The sequence below is a fragment of the Narcine bancroftii genome, chromosome 8 (genome assembly GCF_036971445.1).
Source record: "Narcine bancroftii isolate sNarBan1 chromosome 8, sNarBan1.hap1, whole genome shotgun sequence".
Classification (NCBI taxonomy): Eukaryota; Metazoa; Chordata; class Chondrichthyes; order Torpediniformes; family Narcinidae; genus Narcine; species Narcine bancroftii.
In genome coordinates this window covers 77,744,823-77,768,281 of record NC_091476.1, presented here as the reverse complement: position 1 = coordinate 77,768,281, position 23,459 = coordinate 77,744,823, and the positions used below count along the sequence as shown (strand labels likewise).

The window sequence follows — 23,459 nt, the reverse complement described above, 5'->3', positions numbered from 1 at the left end:
ATTCAAAACCTACCGGGGTGTAAGTAACTTGGGTGTAAATTGGGGGGCACGGACTCATGGGAATTGGCCTGCTACCATGATATACGTCTAAATTTTAAAGATGAAAATCCCTGCCTCCTGTTCTCCCCAAAAATTCTGCATGGGCTCCTCCTGGTCAACTCCCCCAATTAAACATCTTCAGATACTCCCGTTTTCATCAACTCACTGGCTTTCCCCAACAGTTCCCCTTAGCATCCACGTGGTGCAACCCCACAGTGACCTCCCAGTGCCCCAAAATTCGGCTTACATTTGGGAGATGTCCACCAACTGGCTGTGCCTCCGGTGTCCCTCCCGGCTGGCTGTCTCCTGGAACTCCTTCATCTGTTCAGCCAGGCTGCTGTCCAGGTTAAACTCCGCCGGGAACTCCGAAATCCAGAAGCTTCCAGGATGTGGCGGGAATAGGGATTGCATGTAGAGTGGACAGGGAGGGGAAAGGTAAGAAATCCACAGCTCATTTCTGACCATTGAGCAACATCCTCAGATTGTAGTGAATGGACTCAAACACAGATCCTCGCCCTTTGTAGAAACCAAAGGTCTGTCACACTGTTCGTGCAACACTGTTTTGGCGCTAGCAACTTGGGTTCGAATCCGACACTGGAGTTTGTAAGTTCCACCCCCCCCCCACCATGTCTGCAAGTGTTTTCCCCGGGGGCTCCACTTTCCTCACACCCTTCAAATAATGAACCGGGGTTGTAGGTTAATTGGACGGTACAGCCTCGTGAGGCAGAAGGGCCTGTTACCACACTGTACATCTAAATTTAAAGACCTCCTTCAGCATGATGGGAAGGTGGGGTGGGGGAGGTTGGGGAATGGGAGTCATGCACGCTATTCTGCCATGACATGGGTGTCCTGGGCCCTGTCCCATCATATTTTGGCAGATGGGGGAGTCCCATCCCACAACTGTATGGTGGGTTAAGGGTGGGGTCCAGCCCCCGTCCCACCACAGTTGGGTGGGTTAGGGGATGGGGGGTGGTACACAGCCCCTGCCCCACCATAGACTGCTACTGTGTAAGGGGGCCACACCCATCATTATGTTGTGCTTGTTTACCACCCCTCGTTGAACGAGGTCCACCTCACAATGACGGAGGTATAATCACAGATACCAATGTCCACTGCTCTTACCTGACCAGCTGACATATTTTCAGTTGAAGGATCTTTTTGTTTGAACTGCAGGCATCATGATATGTGGGACATTTAAGGAAAACTGTCAGATAGAATAAGAGAGGCACGAAGTCTGCTGACTGTGACTGAAATGTGCCAAGGAATATGAGGCGAAACCCCCAGAGAGTTGGTCTGGAACTGATCGGGGAGGAATGGTGCTAACACAGAAGTCCATAGACCCTGTGATTGAAGTGGACACACAAATCTGGAGAAACTCAGCAGGTCAAGCTGCGTATATTATATGGCAAAGATAAAGAGATAGAACCATTTTGGGCCTGAGCCTTGCTCTGTTCTGTATTGTCACACATTCTCTGGGGAGGGACAGCATCAAATCGAGAGCCGTCCTGATGGGGTTGCTCTACAAAGCTTCCATTAACAGAAGAAATTGTGGTTTCCTCAAAATGTGTCCATTTGTGGACAGGGGTCTTGCTGGGCATTTGTCCACAACAGCTCCAATCTTTGTGTCACCTACAAACTGGCTAATGGAGTTTACCACATTACATAATCTAGTTCATTCATGTAGAAGACAAACAACAATGGGCCGAGGACCAATCCTTGAGGCACACCATAAGTTACAGGCCTCCAGTAAGAGAGGCAATCATCCACTATCATTCTCTGTCTTCTCCTGTAAGGCCAATGTCTCCTCCAATTGACCACCTCACTGAGGTACTGAATCTTCCTGAATAACCTCCCGTGTGGGACCTGGTCAAAGGCCTTACGCAAGTCCATGTAGACAACATCTATGATCTTGCCTTCATCAACTTTCCTGGTAACCCCTTCAAAACTAAGATTGGTTAACCACGACCCACAATGCACAGTCATCTAGACTATCCCTAAACAGTCCTTCTTGGAACAATTTCCAATAACTTGTCAACTACTAACATCCAACTCCTTGAAAGATAATTCTTGGAGCTTTTTTTTAAAAAACAAAGTACCATTTGTTTTTAGCAAATCCTCTGGCATCTCAACTGTGGTTAAGAATGTTTTAAATAAATCTGCCAGGGCCCTTGTAATTTCTGCATGAGGTTCTCTTGAGGTGTGGAGGAATATATTGTCTGGCCCTGGGGATTTCCCTCAAAACAGCAAACACCTTTTTGATCGGTAGAGATTCCACGACCTCACTACTTGCCTCAAATCTCTTGACTGTTCTGTGTCCTGAGTAAATCCAGGTGGAAGGGGTCAGTGCCTGGTCTAATGTTTTTCCCCTCTGTATATGAAAGAATGAAAGATTCAGATAACTGAATTGATGGCCAAACAGCGACCTTCTGAAGAATGAGAGGGTATCTTATAGAAACATATAAAATTATGAAAGGCATAGATAAGATAGAGGTCGGCAAGTTGTTCCCATAGGTGGGGGAGATCAGAACGAGGGGACATGTCCTCAAGATCCAGGGAAGTAGATTTAGGACAGAGATGAGGAGGAACTGCTTTTCCCAGAGGGTGGAATTCGCTCCCTATTGAAGCAGTGGAGGCGACCTCAGAAAATATATTGAAGACAAGGTTGGGTAGATTTCTACATCGTCGGGGAATTAAGGGATATGGGGAAAAGGCAGCTCAGTGGAGATGAGCCTCTCGTCAGATCAGCCATGATCTTGAACAGCAGGACAGGCTCGATGGGCCAACTCCTGCTCCTGTTTCTGTTGTTCTCATGTTCTTTATATAAAGATAAATAACTGGGTCTGTTTCATGCTCCTTCAATTCCTCAGTGAGACCTCTGGAGTTCCTACCACCTGGCGGCTTCAATCTTATCCTTTCAGTACAGAATCAAACCTAGATCCAGAGTTTTAATTAGACTTGGCTGCCAGCAGAGGGCTTGCTTCATGTGCTGTTCATATCAACTTTAAAGTGAACCTTTTCCTTCATCCATGTGCTGTCCAAGAACTCACACATACAGATACAAGATGAAACAGGCTCCTTCACAATCGTTCCACAATAAGTCACAATGCGCCAGATTGTGAAGGACAAATTGTATGAAGCACCTTGGTCTTCAGTGTAAGAATGTGGGCTCAACTTCCTGCACTGGATGATTTAGCAATTTGCTCATCTATTTTCATCGGAGTTATATTTGCACTCAAAAGCCAAGTCAGTCTGTATCTATCATAGATGGAGTAGGTCAAAGATGCACACAAGAGACCGCAAGAATGTGCAATCCGCTCTGTATGAGGCAGAGGGAGGGGTTTGAGAGAAAAATCAATTGTGTACCTGAGAGCTAAAGAGAAATCTGCGAGTTTTGCAAGAATTGTGAGTGTGTGCCCACATGCAGGGGTGGAAGAGCTGCCCTTTGAATTTGTGCAAGTGTGCACTGGGGTGCGTGTGAGTGAAAGGAGAAGAGAAAGTGGGTGGCGGAGATTAATGGAATGACAGCATGTCCAAGAGGTGAACAGTCAGTGAATTAATCTGCAAAGATGTGAGGGTGCAGATTCCCATGCATGTGTGTCCTGTTAGATGAGAAAAACATTTCAACGTTAGGACTGTGCAGCTGGTCTGATCGGGGGGACACAGACACAGGGAATCCTGAAGTGTGCCCACATTAATCTGGGAAGTCCAATAGTAAATGATTGTGTAATGGCATGAAAGAAAACAAGAAATAGAAGCTGGCGCAGCCATTCAGCCCCTTGAACCTGTCCTGCTATTCATCAGGATCATGATCGACTTCCTACCCAAGCCATTTCCATGCACTATCCCCACATCCCTCCATCCCATTAATATTGTGAAATATGTTTCTGTCCAAATTGAGTGAGCACGAGTGAGATCAGGAATGTCCTGGGACAGAGAATTCCAACAGCGAGATGTGGAAGGACAGAGAGGCCGTTGACTGTATGTCCACAGATCCTTCAAGATAACAGGATTGGTCAATTAAGAGGTTACCAAGGCAGAAGGGGTGTTTCCTTTTATGTATGAAGCAGAAAATGTGTGATCAGGGAGGTTAGAGAACATGCCCTTTTTATATAACGAGGTTGTAAAACAATGCTGGTCACACATTATAGGAGAGACATGATTCTTCTGGAGAGAGCTTAAAGACTAAAGAATTACAGATAATTGCAAATAATGTATCGGAACAACTTGTTTTATTTGGACTAAGGAGAGATTTTACCGAGGTGCATAAAATGTGCCTGACCAGAGTGGACACAAAGAGCTGACTTGGGGCACATCTGTTCAAAAATGTGGGCAACGACCAGGTTGCTGACTCCTGATTCTACTTCATAGGTTCACAATCACTTAGCCCCAACACCATGCTGAAGGTTGGCCACCAATGCACCATGGCTGCAGGTGTACATCATGCATTACTGCCTCTCTCCTGGGCCATACACTCAGCCACAGTGGCCACTATACTGAAAACCCACCTGTGGCAAATAAAATCATTCAGGGAAAGGAATCATTCTCGTGGTTGGTTTTACCAATACCTTCAATACAGGACCAAGCAGCAATAAGTGCCAAGTCAACAATGTAAATGCCTTGGGAATGAATCAATGTTGGGCTGAGGTCAGGGGTCAAATGGAGCCCATGTCCCTGAGAGAAAGGATATAACTTGCGGAGTTTCTCCACCAGTGCAGCTGATGGCAGATACCACTGGTGCATCATCAGGAACATGTGAGGAAGAGTGGCGTTCTTCAGCTTCCCACTGTCATCTGAGAAAAAGAAAGAAACCGTTAACCACTATCCTTGGACTCTCTTGGTGCTACCAGCATGACTTTACACATTACAGCACAGTGCAGGCCCTTCAGCACTCGATGTTATGCCGACCTATACATACCTAGCTAACAACCTAAAATTCTAAACCCTCCCAACCCCATAAACCTCTATTTTTCTTCCATCCATGGGCCTGTCTGAGTCTCTTAAATGCCCCCAATGTTTCAGCCTCCACCACCACCCCGGCAAGGCCTTCCAGGTCCCCACAACTCTCTCTGTGTAAAATAACTTGCCCCCGACATCTCCCCTAAACTTCCCTCCCTTCACTTTGTACAGACATCCTCTTTTGTTTGCTGATCCCACCCTGGGAGACAGGCACTGGCTGCCCACCCTGCCGACGGCTCTCAGAATCTTGTCGACCTCTATCAAGTCTCCCCTCATCCTTCTTCACTCCAGAGAGAAAAGTCCCAGCTATGCCAACCTCACCTCATGAGACTTGTTTCCCAATCCAGGCCACATCCTGGTGAATCTCCTCTGCCCCCTCTCTACAGCTTCCACATCCTTCCCATAATGAGGTGACCAGAACTGAAAACAATGCTCCAAGTGGGGCCTCACCACAAATACATAGAGTTGCAACATCACCTCATGACTCCTGAACTCAATCCCAGACAGATGACCTGAGAAAGATGGTGGTCATAGAATGTAATCTCAGACAGGCATGGATTGAACAAGTAGTTCACCTGGCTTCAGTAAAAATGATTGGTCAAAGAGGGATTATCAACCTCAGTAGGCAGGAGAACCATCTCTGCTCAGCCTCCAATATTATGCCCAATCCAGGATCACAATCCTTGTTTCCTGTTAACTCTTTCACTTCTAATATCATTGTCTAGCTTCCTTTAAAGATATCCAACTCTCCCCCTCTCTCAACATGACGTCGGTAAGTTGTTCCCATGGGTGGGGGAGACCATAACAAGGGGACATCGCCTCAAGATCCAGGGGAGTAGATTTAGGATGGAGATGAGGAGGAACTCCTTCTCCTAGAGGGTGGAATTCGCTGCCCCTTGAAGCAGTGGGGGTGACCTCAGTAAATAGATTTAAGACAAGGTGGGTAGATTTTACAGATTTTACATCATCGGGGAATTAAGGGATGGGGGGGGGAAGGCAGGTGGGTGCAGATGAGCCCATCATTGGATCAGCCATTGAACGGCAGGGCAGGTTCGATGGGGTGAATGGCTGCCTCCTGCTCCTGCCTCTGATGTTCTTGTGTTCCTCAGTGCTGCTGTGCAACTGATGGCATCTCTTCTCCCTTCAAACTCTCGGCCATTAAACTGTGGGATTAAGCACCTCTCCAGACACGTTCTTCTGGCCTAGGGGCTGAGTAAAATTCTGTCAACATTAAGGAGGCCATTCAGCTCATGAGCAATATCTGTTGGTGGAGGGGGTGGGAACCAAAGTGAAGAAGCAAAGGATGAGGCTGTTGGCCCACAGGTAGAGACAGTTGGTAGGGAGTTTGTATGGAAGGGCAGGCAGAGAGAGCCATCAGGGGTGGGGGAGGAAATGCAATAGAACAGTGACATCATCTTTTTACCGAGCTAAATGTTTTGAATTTAAATGCACGCAGCAGAAGAAATAAAGGGGGTGGCCTTTTTTTTTTAAATCAACTATCATGGGTAAAGAATTGATGTCATTGGGACCTGAATGTCCAAGGATACAGTGTTTCAAAAGGATAGGCAGGTACACAGAGGGGGCAGTGAGGCTCTGCTGGTAGAGAATACCATTAAATCATTAGAAGGAGGTAGCACGGCATCAGATGTTTACTCAATGTGGGTTGAGATAAGAAATAGCAGGATCAAAGACACTGTTGGCAGTTCAATGCAGATCTCCAAACAGGAGTCGGGATGTCAACAATATGTTACAAAAGCAAATTGAAAATGCTTGTCAGAAGGGCAATGTTATGGCAGTCGTGGCAGGGTTTTAACATGAAAACCAGGTTGTGACTGGATCTTGAGAGAGAGAGAAATTGGAGAATGGCTCCGAGATGGCTTTTTAGGGCACCTTGTTGATGAGGCCAGGAGGGGAGCGGCTGCACTTGACTGGTGTTGTGTGATGCACCAGAGGTGATTAGAGAACTCAGAGTAAAGGAACCATCAGGGGATGGTGATCACGGTGCAACTGAGTCCCGTTTGGGATTCAACAAGGAGAGACTAAAGTCAGATGTGCCGGCTGTTCCAGTGGAGTGAAGGGAATTCCAGTGACATGGGAGAGGAACTGGACAACGTCAACTGGAAGGGGGGACGAGTCGGGAACGCGGCAGAGCAGTAATGGATGGAGTTTCCATTAATGGGGAAGATGCAGGATAAATAAAGGAGGAAATGTTCCAATAGAAAAATGGAAACAAAAAGAGATAGGGCAGGTGAGGAAGCAAAAATCAGTGGGAGCATCGAGGACTGGGAAGGTTGTAAAAATCTGCAGATGGCAACTATAAAACTCAAAAGGAGGGAAAAGATGAAATTAGGCTGGCAAATAATATCAAAGAGGAGAGGTGAGGGTAGATATTGTACCTCTGGAAAATGATGCTGGATAAATAATACTGGGGAGACAAGTGGGTGGCAGAGGAACTAAATGAGTATTTGACATCAGTCTTCACTGTGGAAGCTATTAGCAGAGAGCTGAGGAGATCTGGGAACTGAGAGCTATTACTATTCCAAGGGAGAAGGTGTTTAGAAAGCTGAATGGTCTCGTGGTAAATAGACTCACGGACCAGATGAATTGCACCTTCAGGTTCTGAATGAGGTTATGAAGCCATTGCGAATGATCTTTCAGGAATCAGTAGATTCTGGCCTGGTTCCAGAGGACTGGAAAATCAAAAATTTCACTCCTCTATTTAAAAAGGGAGGTTGGCAGCAGAAAGGAAATTGGAGACAGATTAGCATCATTCATATCAGTGGTTGGGTAGATGTTGGAGTCGATTGTCAAGGATAAGGTTACAGTGTAATTGGAGACTCATGACAAGATAGACCAAATCCAGTCAAAACACAGCCCTGAAGAAAGTCAGCAGGTCAAACTGTGTCCTTTACAGAGCAAAGTTCAAGATACATCACCGACATTTCAGGCTTGAGCCCTTCATCAAGGTGTGGGTAAATGTCGGCAGGTGTCCAGATGGAAAGGTGGTCGCAAAGGCAGGAGGTGATAGGTGGAAAAGGAGGGAGCGTCAGCAGTGATCAAGGGGGAGGAGGGATGGCTGGGTGATGGGAGGAGGGGCGGGGAGAGCTGAGGGACAGAAAAGAAGGCAGGAAAAGGGAAGGGGAAAAGGAGAGCCGGTTAGCTGCACCAGAAACATGAAGAGTGGCAAGACGGAAAATCAGGCATCATTCCTTCATTTTGCACATGGTCTTGGTGAGATAGTACGAGTGTGGGAGAGCAACACTGAACTGGGATGGTCGGCCACTACAAGGTCCCTATCACTGGTGCAGACAGAGGGAAGGTGCTCAGTGATCTCCCAGTCTGCGCTCAGTCTCTTTGATGTAGAGAAGGCCACAGCAGGAGCGCCAGATGGAGTCGATCTCTCCCGTGGATACACAAGGGAAGGGTTGCTTGAAAGGGCTGTTTGGAGCCTCAGGCCGTGGTGAGGGAGGAGGCATTGGCATAAGTGTGGCACCTCCTGCGATTGGTATGGAGGGATGAGTGCATGAGGGAGTCACAGAGGGAGCGGTCCCTACAGAAGGCAGAGAGGGGAGGAGAGGGGAAGTTGTGTCTGGTGGTGGGATCCTGTTGTAAGTGCCAGAAATTCTGATGATAATGTGTGTTGGATGAGGAGGCTGGTGGGGTGGTCGGTGACGATGAGGGGAATCCTGTGTTTGTTGTGTCTATGGACAGAGGGGGCCAGGGCAGATGGGCAATGGAGGAGATGGGGCTGAGGGCTGAGTTGCAGGTGATGGAGGGGAAGCTCCGTTTGTGGAAGGTGACGGACATTTCAGAAGATCTGGACAGGAAAACCTCATCCTGGGAACAGATCCAGAGGAGATGGAGAAATTGCGAGAAGGGGGTGGAATTTTTGCAGGGAACGGGGTGCGAGGAACTGTAATTGAGGTCGTTGAGAGGGATGCCAAATCTGGCATGGTTTCCTTAAGAGAAAAGCTTTGCTTGACAAACCTATTGGATGGAACTCTGAAGAAGCAGGATGGATGAGGGATATCCGGTGATGTTGGGTTATTTGGATTTTCAAAAGATCTTTAACAAGGTGCCACATGTAATCGGTGGCTGTTGTGAGTAGCAACTGCCCCGACATCACTGTTTCACTGCCTCACTACATCTCTATGATCACACCCCCATCCACACCACTGTCACCCACCACCCCAACCTACAGAACCATCATCGCCCCACCCCCCGCCACCCCAACCTACAGCACCGTCACCCCCACCCACACCACCATCACCCACTACCCACACCAGTCACCCCCACCCATACCACCATCACCCCCCACCCACACCACTCTCAGCCCACACCCTCACATTGCCTCAGTGTTCCTCCCCATCACTTCCCCTCGCTTGCTGCAGCCATCTCGACTGAACCACCTCATTTTCACTTCTCGTCCCAGCAACTTCGGACTACAGTTATTCCACCCCCCCCCCCACCCCCCCCCCAGCCTTGTTTGAGTACAAGGCAGGTGACCAAAAGCTCGGAGAAGGTGAGCAGAAGTGGGACCAGAGCAAGCTTTGAACCCAAAATGCGAAGCCCTGGCTTACCAAACTCTCTGATGCAGCCCTCAATCACCTCATCAATGGTGGCGGATTTTACAGTCTTCAGGAACACTGGTGCCTCCTCTTCCCTGGACATTTTGGCTGTTTATCCCTGTGTGAGAAGCCAGGGGTTCCAGTGCATATTCAGGTGGAGGCTGGGACCAGAATCAAACGTCTTATTTCAGGTCTCAATGTTCTTCAAAAAAAAGAAATGTCCTTTTAATTTAAACAAAAAGCAAAAGAAAATCCAAATCTCCTGCTGTGTTCACATGATCGTCCTTGCTTCTCCACGATTCCAATGTCAGACTGGAAACAAGGTTCAGGGCCACTCATCCCACTGCTCTGATGATTGTCGCAAACAAGCCACCAAATTTGTTGTTTTGCAGCAACAACTCGTGAAAAACTACCTTACAAAATAATAAATAAAAATAGTCCACAGAAAGGCCGTGTCCGGGGGTCGTGACCCCTTCAGGAATCTGATGCCAGAGGGGAAGATGCTGTCCTTGTGCCGCTGGGTGCTCGTCTTTGTCTTCCTGATGGTTGTGTGAAGAGGGGGTCCTTGAGGGTGGAGGTGGCAAAATGATTGAAACTTGGATCCATTCCGTTGCATGAAGTGAGTGGAGGGGTGGTAATTACTGCAGCAGAAAATGCCCTAAATTGAGTTACCTAAATCACGACTTAAATGGGAGAAGGATTTGGGAGTTAATTTTGACAATGAACATTGGAAAAATATTTGTAGGGACAATATGACAAAAAAAGTTAATGTTAGATATAGACTTGTAATCTATAATTTTATACATCAATTATATCTGACTCCAGAATGTTTGAAAAGATATAATCTGAGTGTTTAAGATCTGAGTTTTCGTTGTTAATGATCAGAAAGGTCCGTTTATACATTCAGTGTGGACTTGTGATAAAGTTAGGGATTTTTGGTAAAGGGTAAGAGACTGTTTACAAAATGTTTCAAAAATAAAATTTTCTTAAATGCCTTTTTTTAAAATTGGCAATATTCGTGAATTTGGTCTGTTCCATGAATTAGATAAATTTCAAATGGCATTTTTGAGATTAGCTTTAGCAGTGGTGAGGAAATGTGCAGCTAGTTCATGGAAAGATCAAAAGGATCTTAACTTACAAAGACGGCATTTGGAATTAGGATCGTATATTCCATTGGAGAAGATAACTTACAATCTGAGGGATAAATATTATGCATTTAAAAGGATTTGGAGCCCATATTTTAATTTGAAAATTTAAGGATAGGGTTTTGAAATGTCGCTGGGTCTCCTTATCACATACTAAATGAATGGCGTTTGGTGATCTTTTTCTCCTTCCTTTATCGGTGGGTAGAGGGTTGAGAGGTAGCATAGAGGAAGGGAGTCGTTCTAGGTTTGGGGGGTTTGAGTTTTTTTTTGGTTGACTCTTTTTAGTTTATATTTCTGTAACCACGTTTAAATTTAGATATATTTTTTGTAACCATGGTGGTTTCTTTTCTTTGTAAATAAAATATTCCAAATAAAAGTGAGGGGAGGGGTAAATGGGATGCAGAAGCCCAGAGGGAGAGGCTTCGATGGGTCAAGCTGCATAAATGACAGAACAAGGATGGCGAAGGATTTGGGTCGAGACCCTGCATCAGGGCAGAAGGTGCAGAGAAGCTGGTGTATCGTCAAAGGGAGGACTGAGGCAAACACGAGGAGATGGTGGGTGGGGAGAGAAAGGTTGGATGGGGCTGTCCAACACATCAGTGCCAACCATGATGTCAATGGAACCTCTCCCACCTGTCTGCACGCACACATCTTTCCATTTCCCTGCGTTTGTCTCAAAGCCTCCTGAACATTGCTACCCCTTCCCCAGCTAATCCAGGCCCCTACGAACATCTGTAGATGTTGTGATTGTCGTGACAACACTGGAGGAACTCAGCCGGTCTCGCACCATCCAGAGGAGGTAAAGATACATTACCGATGCTCCGGGCCTGAGCCCATACGGATGTATATATGAATTTTGGGGACTGATTTTTAAGGGCAAAATTTAGTTGGGGGGACCATGATGCATTCTACTTTTGACCACAGTAAGTATCTGTGTTGCTTGAGGCATCAAGAGTGGATAGGTGAGCAGGCTGCCTCGACCTGGTGGTAAGTGCACGATTGGGGTGATGGGAGCTCCGGTGGGCGGGCAGCCTGGGCCATGGAAAATCCGTACATCAGGAAATCCGGATGGGATCAAAAATAGGGGGTTGACTTTTATATGTGTGTAGCAACAAAATCCCTCATTGCACATTCCCTTTAAACTTTCCCCTCTCACCTCTAATGCAAGAACGTTAGCAGGACTTGGGGGGGGGGGGCTTGAATTCTAAGGAGAGGCAGGAGGGACTGGGAGAATTGGAGGCTGCAGGGAAACCTTATAAAGGTTTATAAAATCATGAGGGGCCCAGATAAGGTAAATAATCATCGTCTTTTCCCCAAGATATATAGAAACTAGAGGGTACAGATTTGACGTGAGTGAGAAAAGATTTAAAAGCAAACCTGTGAGGCACATTCTTTGCACAGAGTGAGGTGAGCATGTGGAACAAGCTGCCCGTGGGAGTGGATTTAAAGTACATGCTGCTTTACGAAACTAGAGCATTCCTATGAAACCTTTCGTGAGTCAAAATGGTGTGAAGCGAAGACCCATTCTCGACTATGGAAGCGAAAACCCATTCAAATTTCTTTCAGATAGGAACAGAGGTAAAGGCGAACTTGCGTAAAGCGAGTCTTCATAAAGTGGGGTTTACCTGTAGACCTGTAACAGTTCAGAGGAATCTGGACCAATGGGGCTAGCTCAGTAAGGCAGATTGGATGGTGGGTAAGTTGGGCTGGGAAGCTGGCGGGAAATGACCAAAGGTGGATGTGCAGGATATTGGGTGAGCTGTGAACTTGAGAACTTGCAGTTTCGTCCCATTCCTGTCAGCTTGAACTGACCGCATCGAGTGACCCAAGGATATCCACATGGGCACTATTACAGCAATCCAAGGAAATCTTGCTGCCTTACCCTTGTACCAATTCCAAACCAATCCCACTGCCTTGACTCCCCTTCCCGCCACTGACAACTATAATCTCTATCAATATAATGGTTAGTGTAGCAGTTAGCACTACGCCTTTACAGCACCAGTGATCAGGACTGGACTGGGGTTCCAGTCCCGTGCTGTCTGTAAGGAGTTTGTATGTTCTCCCGTGCCTGCGTGGGTTTTCCCTGTGGCTGCAATTTCCTCCCACCCTTCAAAACGTAGGTTGTAGGTTAATTGGTTGTAAATTGGGCAACACAAGTTTGAACGGCAGTAAATGAAATTTAACATTTAGTAATGTTTCTGTGCACCTGCTGCCTTGCATTTCTCGGGTTAGAGTTGGCAGAGATTTCTTGGTAACCTCACATATTCAGGTTTGAAGTTAATTTAACGTTTTTCATTAACTGCCCAACTAAATTCACTGGCACAGATTTTTTTTATACTTAAAATAAACTTAATCAAATCCCTCCTTGAACTTTTGTAGAGCAGTTGCTTTGCTAAGACATTTCACCAGAAAAAACCTTTGTGCCTCTGGTATTTTATCCGTAACTTACCCACAAAAACCTTTTTCACACCCTATTGGAGCCAAATTCTTGCTAAAAGGAGAATTTCAGGGACTTCTTTCCTTGACTGTCGACAATCGCTGTCATCACCTACCTGTCGTGTTTCACGTGTGGCAACATACAAAGCAACGTATGGGCAGAAATTGGATGATCAAGTTCAAGTTACTATCATCTGCTGGTATAAGAACAACCAGACAAAACAGGGTTCTTCAGCATCAGGCCAACAGGAACTTCATTATGTTACTGTGAGCGGAACAGTGAGACCATCACAAGGATTCAGTCCATTCTGTTTCAGTTAAAGTTAACACACTGGGACACTGCTCTTTAGCTTTTAAACCCCCCCCCCCTCCCACCCAGTCATCTTACTACAGTAAAACCCCTGGTATCCAGCACATCTGAGGATTGGTAGATGCCAGATAAGTGTATTTTCCGGTTGCTTGAGACTCTTCAAATGTCCATCAGGAATAAACAGTTTAAAAGACAAAAATACTAGACTGTCCTTACACTGAACAAACTTAACCTGCATAAATATAGAAACCTTAATGTTTTTTTCTTGATTTTCAGTCACGTTCCTTGAAAATATTTAACCATCGCTGCATCTGCAGGTTCGTCCCCCTCCACGGAGCTGCCCAAAAGACCAACAACAGATAATTAACCCCCCCCCCCAAGTTTACAGATGAAGCCTCTGACTGGGGCGACTGAGAAAGGATAAGGAGATACTTTAAGAGTCGCCCCAACGGCGAGCGGCATTGACCCACTCTTCATCCTGGGTGAGGCCATCGCTGTTTCACGCGACTTTATCCAAACAGTTGCTACAAGAAAGCCCAACCAAGGCCTCGCTGGCTGGATATTTGCTCCCATATTCACCACAGGTCTATGTGTCATTTCAGGGAACATTTACTTTCACAATTTTAAACAAACGTATTTTTAACCTATTTTATTCTTATTTGATTTAAATATTTATTTATTTTCCTTGAATTTTTTTGGATAACAGGGTGTTTTAATAATGTATATTAAAGATCTTAATGCTGCACTGAGACCTAGGTTTGTGGATTTGGAGACTTTGGGCAATTCTCTCCATGGAGAGTAGTCCATGTGTGTGGACATGAGCTGTCAGAGGAAGGTGTAAAGATGGTTAATGATGTGAAGCAGAAAGGTTTAGACAGAGGAAGATAGACCAAACTCAAGCCAATGGGACGAGCTCAGGTGGTTAACTTGATTGCTTGAAGACTTGGTTCTGTGCTGTACAGCTTTCGAGTCTGTGACTGAGTTTTCCTGGTTTCTGATGGTGTTACTGAGATCTATCTTCACATGCACTCCATATCCCAATCCTCTACGCTTTCTACAATCTTCCCACTAATGTGCCACAGAGCTCACTTCTGGTCTCCTTACTTGAGGAAATATGGACTGGCTTTGTGCAGAGGAGGTTCACCAGGCTGATTCCAGGGATGAGGGAGTTGGCCTATGACGAGAGATTGAGTCGTCTGGGACCATAATCGCTGGGATTTAGAAGAATGAGAGGGGATCTCATACCAACATAAAATTCTGAAAGGCTTAGATAAGATAGATGTTGGTAAATTGCTCCCATGAGTGGGGGAGACCAGAACGAGGGGACATAGCCTCAAGATCCAGGGGAGTAGATTTAGGACAGAGATGAGGAGGAACTGCTTCTCTCAGAGTGGGGAGAATCTGTGGAATTCGCTACCCATTGAAGCAGTGGAGATGACCTCAGAAAATAGATTGAAGACCAGGTTGGAGAGATTTTTACATCATGGGGGAATTATGGGATATGGGGAAAAGGCAGGTCGATGGAGATGAGCCTCTCGTCAGATCAGCCGTGATCTCATTGAATGGCTTGGTGATCCGGATTTAGAAACATAGAAAACTACAGCACTGAAAACAGGCCATTCAGCCCTTCTAGTCTGTGTTGAAATATCATTCCTCTAGTCCCATTGACCTGCAATCATTCCATAACCCTCCTGACCTCGCCCATCCATGTATCTATCCAATTTATTCTTAAAACTTAAGAGCTTAAGAGTGAGCCCATATTTACTATGGCAGATTCCACATTCCACACTCCCACCACTCTCTGAGTTCCCCCTAATGTTCCCCCTAAACTTTTTCCCTTTCACCCTAAAATCATGGCCTCTCATATTTATCTCCCCAATCCAAGTGAAGAGTTTACTCACATTTACTCTGTCTATTCCCTTCATAATTTTGTAAATCACTATCATCTCCCCTCATTCTTCTTCACTCCAAGGAATGGGAGTCCCAGTCAATATTTGGAAAGTTAAAAACTCCCACTGCAACTTTCTGCTTCCTAAATCGATCCACTACCTCCCTACAGATTTGCTCCTCCAATTCTCGCTGACTATTGGGCGATCTATAATACAACCCCATGAGTGTGATCATACCTTTCCCAATCCTCAACTCCATCCACATGTCTTCCTGGCTGTCTTGACTGCACAGCTGTAATATTTTCCCTGCCTAGCAATGCCACTCCTCCCCCTTCTATCATGTCTGAAACAAATGATGCTCCACTTGCGCCCTCACCTCCTCCCTCACCACCATTCGAGGCCTCAAACAGTCCTTCCAAATGAAGCAACATTTCAATGGTGGACCTGAAGGGATCATCGACTGCATCCGGTGCTCCCGTTGTGGTCTTCTCAGCACCAGAGAGACTGAACACCGACTGGGAGATCGCTTTGTCGAGCACCTCGGCTCTGCCCGCCACAAGAGCGCAGATCTCCCAATGGTCGCCCATTTCAATTCCCTGCCCCATTCCCTCACTCACATGTCTCTCTGTGGTCTTGTGCGCTGCCAGACTGAGACCACCACAAATTGGAGGAACAACACATTAGCATTTAAGAAGAAGCTAAATATGTATATGGATAGGAAAAGAATGGATGGTTACAAGTTGAGTGTAGGTCAGTGGAGTTAGGTGGAAGAAAGTGTCGGCATGGACTACAAGGGCCAAGTTGGCCTGTTTCTGGGCTATAATTATATGGGAACACCTCATCTTCCATCTGGGTTCCCTCCAACCGGATGGCATTAACATTGATTCCTCTGGCTTTCGTTTAACCCCCACCTCCACACTTCTTCCCCCGTCACCTTCCCCCAGCTCTGTGTCTCTTCCTTTTACCCTCTGTCTCCCTTCACACGAACAAAATCTATGCTCACCTCTCCCCTTATCATATCCAATTAACACCTTTTGTTGGTCTCGACCCATTCCACAACCAGCACTGACTCTATTCTGAAAATTCCTGTTTTCTGCTTATTCCTTAAAGAAGGCCTTAGGCACAGAACTGCAAGACCGGCTGGGTTCCTCCAGCACCTTGATGTGTTTTTACTGCAATCACAGCGTCTACGGACTTTCGTGTTACACTCTGCGATTCACTGTTCAGTTAATGTCTGACATCTAAAAGGCCATCACCTCGCACTTACCTCGATTAAATCCCATCAACCACTGCTCTGCCTTTTATATAACATAATATAGACACACACACACCGCAACACTCACACTCAAATACAAACTTGCACACATAGAACATTCCAGCACAGTGTACAGGCCCTTCAGCCCTCCATGTTGTGCCAACCTATATAATCCTAACAAAAGTACTAACCCCTCCCTACCCCATAATCCTCTATTTTCCTTTCATCCATGTCCCTGTCCAAGAGTCTCTTAAATGCCTCCAATATTCCAGCCTCCACCACCACCCCCGGCAAGGCATTCCAGACCCCCACAACTCTGTGTAAAAAAAAAACTTACCCCTGACATCTCCCTTAAACTTCCCACCCTTCATTTTGTACAGACGTCCTTTGGGGTTTGCTGATCCCGCCCTGGGAAACAGGCACTGGCCGTCCACCCTATCTATGCCTCTCAGAACCTTGTAGACCTCTATTAAATCTCCTCTCATCCTGGTCCCAGCTATGCTAACCTTGCCTCATAAGTCACAAATAAATACACACGGACAGATACACATATGCCTGCACAAGACACATAAATATACAGACAAACACACACACACGACAGGAGGGTTCATTGCATACCACTTAGAGATGTGGAAATACTCCTTCGCGATGCTGGAAGCCCACAGTGGTTCCCCTGCATCGAGATGAAGGGCTGAGAAGACTGATTAGCTGACTCCTCAAATGGAGAGTTCCCTTCTGTTGAAGAAAGCCTGATTTATCTGAATCTTCACTCACACGGATCACTTGGGAACTGTGTCCTACTTAACTGTGATCAGAACCTGTCAGCAGCCTTGCACCCTGGAATCCCAGCTCATCAACAACTCTCCTCCACAACCTCTGTCAGATGGGTTTTGGAAGCCCAGTCATTCCCTTCAACAGTTCCATCCAAATGGATGACAGTAAATCCAACTAATCTTTAAACACTGAAGAATGTGTGTGTGTGTGTGTGTGTGTGTGTGTGTGTGTGTGTGAGTGTGTGTGTGAGTGAACACAGTTACTGCTATTGGCCATTTTAATCCTGATGTTTCTGGGTTGCGCTGTGTGTGTGTGAGTGGACACAGTTACCTGTTTCAGCCGTGTTATGCTCAATTTGACTGTGTCGTACTGTTTGTGTGTGTGAGTGAACACAGTTACCTGTGTCGGTCATGTTAATCTCAATTTGACTGGGTTGAACTGTGTGTGAGTGTGAGTGAACACAGCTACTGGTATTGGCCGTTTTATTGTGTGTGTAAGTGAGTGTGAACAGTTAATGTTATCGGTCGTGTAAAGCATGATGTGAGAGGGTTGTACTGTAGGTGAGAGTGAGTCAATACAATTACTGGTATCAGTCATAATAAGCCTGATTTGACTGGGTTGTGCTCTGTGTGTGTGTGTGTGTGTGTGTGAGAGTGTGTGTGTGAGAGTGTGTGTGTGTGAGAGTGTGTGTGTGTGAGAGTGTGTGTGTGTGAGAGTGTGTGTGTGTGTGTGTGTGTGTGTGTGTGTGTGTGTGTGTGTGTGTGTGTGTGTGTGTGTGTGTGTGTGTGTGTGTGTGTGTGTGTGTGAGAGAGTGAGTCTGTGAGTGTGAGTGTGAGATCTTACCTGTCCATTCGTTAGTTAAATATTAAAACCCTGGTAATGAGGACCTGATGAAGGAAAGGAGGCCCTCACAGGGTAGACAGTGACATTCAGGAATTGTTTGGCAGGATTGTGGCTGGAGTTCACTTCAAAGGGAGAGGAAGGGCAGAAATGGACGGTCTGGCAGATGTGAAGGGGAATCCCAAGTGATTCTACAAATGTAGAAAAGGCAAAAGAGTAACTAGAATAGATTCCTTTGAAGATCAACAAAAAGTGCCGGAGTAAATCTGCAGATCACGGACCTTCCATGGAAACCGATAGGGGCAGCAACGTTTCAGGCCTGAGCCTAACTTCTCCTTGCTGAAGGGTTCAAGCTGCTGCATTCCCTAGATCCTGTGTGACCTGTTGAGTTCCTCCACCACTTTATTTTGCACGTTATCCCAGTTCTTTGGCATCTGCAAACTTCTCATTTAACCTCCCTCATGGTTGACTGGCCATTTGGGTCCACAGGAGAAGAGCAAGTTCCTCAACAAGTTTTTTTTGGTTCTTATCCCTGGAGCCCTTGTTATGAAGGTCGTTCAGGACTGGACCGAAGGGATAGAGTGAGGTGTTTCCTCAGGTCACAACTGTACAACGAAGGGAAGAGAATTAAAAGTGACATTGAAAAATGACCTGTTTACGTCTCATATGGTTGGAATCTGCCATGTGTTGCTGGCAAGGTGTGGAGAAGGGATGTTCTATGTGACCTTCAAGAGGAACCTGAATGTACATGAATGAATAACAACTCAATGTCAGACAGAAAGAGCTGGTTGGCGGAACGAGGCTGCAGGTGGAGTGCCCAGTCGAGAATGGCAGAGAGCTCACATGGGCACAATGTAGTGGAGCCAAACTGACTGTTGTGGGGCAGCTGGAGGAGGCTTTGCCACAACACAGAGGCCGGGATTAGATCCCGACTTCCAGTGCAGCCTATGTGCAGCTTACATGCTCTCCCTGTCATTGTATGGATTTCTTCCGTTCACTGGTTTCCCAAACGTCAGCCATTTCATTGGTTAATTGGTTATTTGAAGTGCCTCAAGTGTGTCAGAAGAGAAGAAAAAGGTGGAATTGATATTGAGTTCCTGTAGAAGGTGTTGGTGATTGGCACAGGCTCATTGAGCTGAAGGACCTGTTGCATCTGTCACTCCGAAAGACATGGGAACGGAAATAGGCCATTCAGCCCATCGAGTCTGCCCCACTATTTAATCACGAGCTGATCAGTTTCCCCACTGCCTGGCCTTCTCCTCATAACCTTTGATCCCGTGGCCAATCAAGAACTCTTCAATCTCTGCCTTAAATACACCCAATGACCCGGTCTCCACAACCACCTGCAGCAACAAATTCCACAGATTTACTGCCCTCTAGCTGCAGAAATTCTTCTGTGTCTCTGTTCTAAGCAGATGCCCTTCAATCCTGAAATTGTGCCCTCTTGTCCAGGACTCTCCCACCATGGGAAGCAACCTTTCTCCATCTACTTTGTCAATGCCTTTCAGCATTCAAAATGTTTCAATGAGATATCCCCCCACCTCTCATTCTCCAAACAGTCCTTCCAATTGAAGCAACAATTCACTCGTGAATTGGCGAGAGTCACCTACTGCATCCAGTGCTCCCACCACATTGGAGAGACTGGCCACAGGCTGGAAGTACCTTCCTTCTGTCCACTGGGATAGCGTGGATCTTCCAGTGTCCACCCATTTCAATTCCCCGTTCCATTCCCTTGCTGACGTGTCTGTCCGTGGTCACATGCATGGCCAGACTGAGACTGCCTGCACATTGAAGGAACACCCCATCTTTCGTCCAGTCGGCCTCCAACCAGATGGCAATAACATCGGCTTCTCAGGTTTTAATTTGCAAATCCCGCCTCTCTTTTGCTGCCCTGATGTTTCCTTCCATTTCTCTCTCCTTTTCTCTCTGTCTCTTCCCTCCACATTCACAGAGTCACCCCCTCTTCCTACCAATTCCCAACCTTCCTCTCCTGTCCTCCAATCCACATCCAATTATTGCCTTTGTTGGTTGGCCTGGGCTCCCCCTTTCCCAGGCACCTGCCTTGTATCTTCTCTGACCAAAACGAAGGGCTCATCCCGAAACGCTGGGAGATGGGGAGGTCTCCCCAAAATGTTGGTTTTATAATCCTACCCCCACTACAGATGCTGGGAGACCTGCTGAGGTCCTCGCACATTTTTGTGTTCATGAAGAGAAGGAAACATAACACTAGCCCCTGTGGAGCAACTGGCAACCAACCAGAATATGAGCTCTGCATTCTGACTCTCCACATTCTAGACAATCAGCCAATGCTCTATCCACACTGGCATGTTTCCTGTTATACCCTGGGCTCTCATCTTCTACAGTATCCTCATGTGCAACACTCCGATAAATGCCTTTTATTATAAAACCCAAATACAATGCATCCACCACGTCTCCTTTGTCCACCCTGCTTGTCAATTGCTCAAATACTTCCACTAGAAATAGAAACCTTGCTGGCTTTGGCCTAACTTGTCAAGTACTCTGCAATCTTCTCCTTGAAAATCGACTCCAACATATTCCCAACAATTGACATCAGGCTAATCCTTTTCTTTCCACTCACATCCCACTTTAAGTAATCCCTGTGCCATCGGTGCTCTGTGATGAATAAAGGGTTGCTTAAGGTGGGATGAAGGCGGAAAGAAAAATGTTTCAATTATCCCTCATTGACTCATTATGTGGACCGTTTCATAACTCCACAGGAAATGGGCCAATGACGATTTTTCTGTGTCGAGAGCAGCGATTCTCAACCTTCCCTTCCCACACACACCCTACTTTAAGCAATCACTTACTCATCGCAGATCACCAATGGTACAGGGATTAGTTAAAAAAGAGAAAGGTTGAGAACCCCTGGGGTAACCGGACTATCCTTTCTGCTGTCTCCATTCGTTTTTAAATAGAGGAGCTACATTTGCGATTTTCCCATCCTCTGGGACCAGGCCAGAATCTATTGAATCCTGAAAGATCATTCCCTATGGCTCCATAATCTCTTTCAGAACCTGAAGATGCAATTCATCTGGTCCGAGAGTCTATTTAACCATATAACCACTTCACAATCATAGCATGAAAACAGGCCATCTCGGCCTTCTAATCTGCACTGAACCAAGTACCCTCCTCTTGTCCCACCTACCTGCACCCTACCCATAACCCTACATTCCCCTCCCATCCATATACCTGTCTCTTTGGCTTGGCTTCATGGAAGAAGATTTATGGAGGGGGTAAAAGTCCACGTCAGCTGCAGGCTCGTTTGTGGCTGACAAGTCCGATGCGGGACAGGCAGACACGGTTGCAGCGGCTGCAGGGGAAAATTGGTTGGTTGGGGTTGGGTGTTGGGTTTTTCCTTCTTTGCCTTTTGTCAGTGAGGTGGGCTCTGTGGTCTTCTTCAAAGGAGGTTGCTGCCCGCCAAACTGTGAGGCGCCAAGATGCACGGTTTGAGGCGATATCAGCCCACTGGTGGTGGTCAATGTGGCAGGCACCAAGAGATTTCTTTAGGCAGTCCTTGTACCTTTTCTTTGGTGCACCTCTGTCACGGTGGCCAGTGGAGAGCTCGCCATATAACACAATCTTGGGAAGGCGATGGTCCTCCATTCTGGAGATATGACCCATCCAGCGCAGCTGGATCTTCAGCAGCGTGGACTCGATGCTGTCGGCCTCTGCCATCTCGAGTACTTCGACGTTAGGGATGAAAGCGCTCCAATGGATGTTGAGGATGGAGCGGAGACAACGCTGGTGGAAGCGTTCTAGGAGCCGTAGGTGATGCCGGTAGAGGACCCATGATTCGGAGCCAAACAGGAGTGTGGGTATGACAACGGCTCTGAATACACTTATCTTTGTGAGGTTTTTCAGTTGGTTGTTTTTCCAGACTCTTTTGTGTAGTCTTCCAAAGGCACTATTTGCCTTGGCGAGTCTGTTGTCTATCTCATTGTCGATCCTTGCATCTGATGAAATGATGCAGCCGAGATAGGTAAACTGGTTGACCGTTTTGAGTTTTGTGTGCCCGATGGAGATGTGGGGGGGCTGGTAGTCATGGTGGGGAGCTGGCTGATGGAGGATCTCAGTTTTCTTCAGGCTGACTTCCAGGCCAAACATTTTGGCAGTTTCCGCAAAGCAGGACATCAAGCGCTGAAGAGCTGGCTCTGAATGGGCAACTAAAGCGGCATCGTCTGCAAAGAGTAGTTCACGGACAAGTTTCTCTTGTGTCTTGGTGTGAGCTTGCAGGCACCTCAGATTGAAGAGACTGCCATCCGTGCGGTACCGGATGTAAACAGCGTCTTCATTGTTGGGGTCTTTCATGGCTTGGTTCAGCATCATGCTGAAGAAGATTGAAAAGAGGATTGGTGCGAGAACACAGCCTTGCTTCACGCCATTGTTAATGGAGAAGGGTTCAGAGAGCTCATTGCTGTATCTGACCCAACCTTGTTGGTTTTCGTGCAGTTGGATAATCATGTTGAGGAACTTTGGGGAACATCCGATGCGCTCTAGTATTTGCCAAAGCCCTTTCCTGCTCACGGTGTCGAAGGCTTTGGTGAGGTCAACAAAGGTGATGTAGAGTCCTTTGTTTTGTTCTCTGCACTTTTCTTGGAGCTGTCTGAGGGCAAAGACCATGTCAGTAGTTCCTCTCTTTGCGCGAAAGCCGCACTGTGATTCTGGGAGAATATTCTCGGCAACACTAGGTATTATTCTATTTAGTAGAATCCTAGCGAAGATTTTGCCTGCAATGGAGAGCAACGTGATTCCAACACAAATGGACCCTTCTGCCACTACTTCTCCCAGAAGATCATTCCACACAGCCACCACTCTGAGTGAAAAAGTTCCCCCTCGTGTTACTTCTAAACTTTTTCCCCTTCACTCATGACCTCTTGATTCAATCTCTCTTACCCTACTCTGAGACTATTCTGAGACCACTCTTAGACCTTTCTGAACACCTTCCTTGGAATAGTAACAGCACTCAGTTCCCTTCCCTGATCCTCTTAGACATCCAGCTCTCTGCTAATGGCTTCCACAGTGAAGACTGATGTCAAATCCTCATTTAGTTCCTCTGCCACCCCTTGTCTTCCCAGTATTATTTATCCAGCATAATTTTTCAGAGGTACATTATCTATCCTCACCCCTTTAATCTCCTCTTTGATATTATTTGCCAGCCTAATTTAATCTTTTCCCTCCTTTTGAGTTTTGTAGTTGCCGTCTGCAGATTTTTACAACCTTCCCAGT

The 23,459-nt window shown here is 46.5% G+C and overlaps 1 protein-coding gene across 2 annotated transcripts in view; it reads right to left on the bottom strand.

Moving 5' to 3' along the window:
- LOC138740936 (RAS guanyl-releasing protein 2-like) overlaps positions 1-23,459 on the bottom strand; it is a 59,783-nt gene that overhangs the window by 18,365 nt on the left and 17,959 nt on the right. For both annotated transcript variants that reach the window (XM_069894301.1, XM_069894302.1), the window contains exons 2-5: positions 9,576-9,765; positions 4,727-4,829; positions 1,162-1,224; positions 287-418 (exon numbers count right to left, since the gene is read on the bottom strand). In XM_069894301.1, coding sequence (XP_069750402.1) covers positions 287-418; positions 1,162-1,224; positions 4,727-4,829; positions 9,576-9,666 — 389 coding nt within the window. In that variant the 5' untranslated portion in view covers positions 9,667-9,765. The remainder of the gene's footprint in view (positions 1-286; positions 419-1,161; positions 1,225-4,726; positions 4,830-9,575; positions 9,766-23,459) is intronic.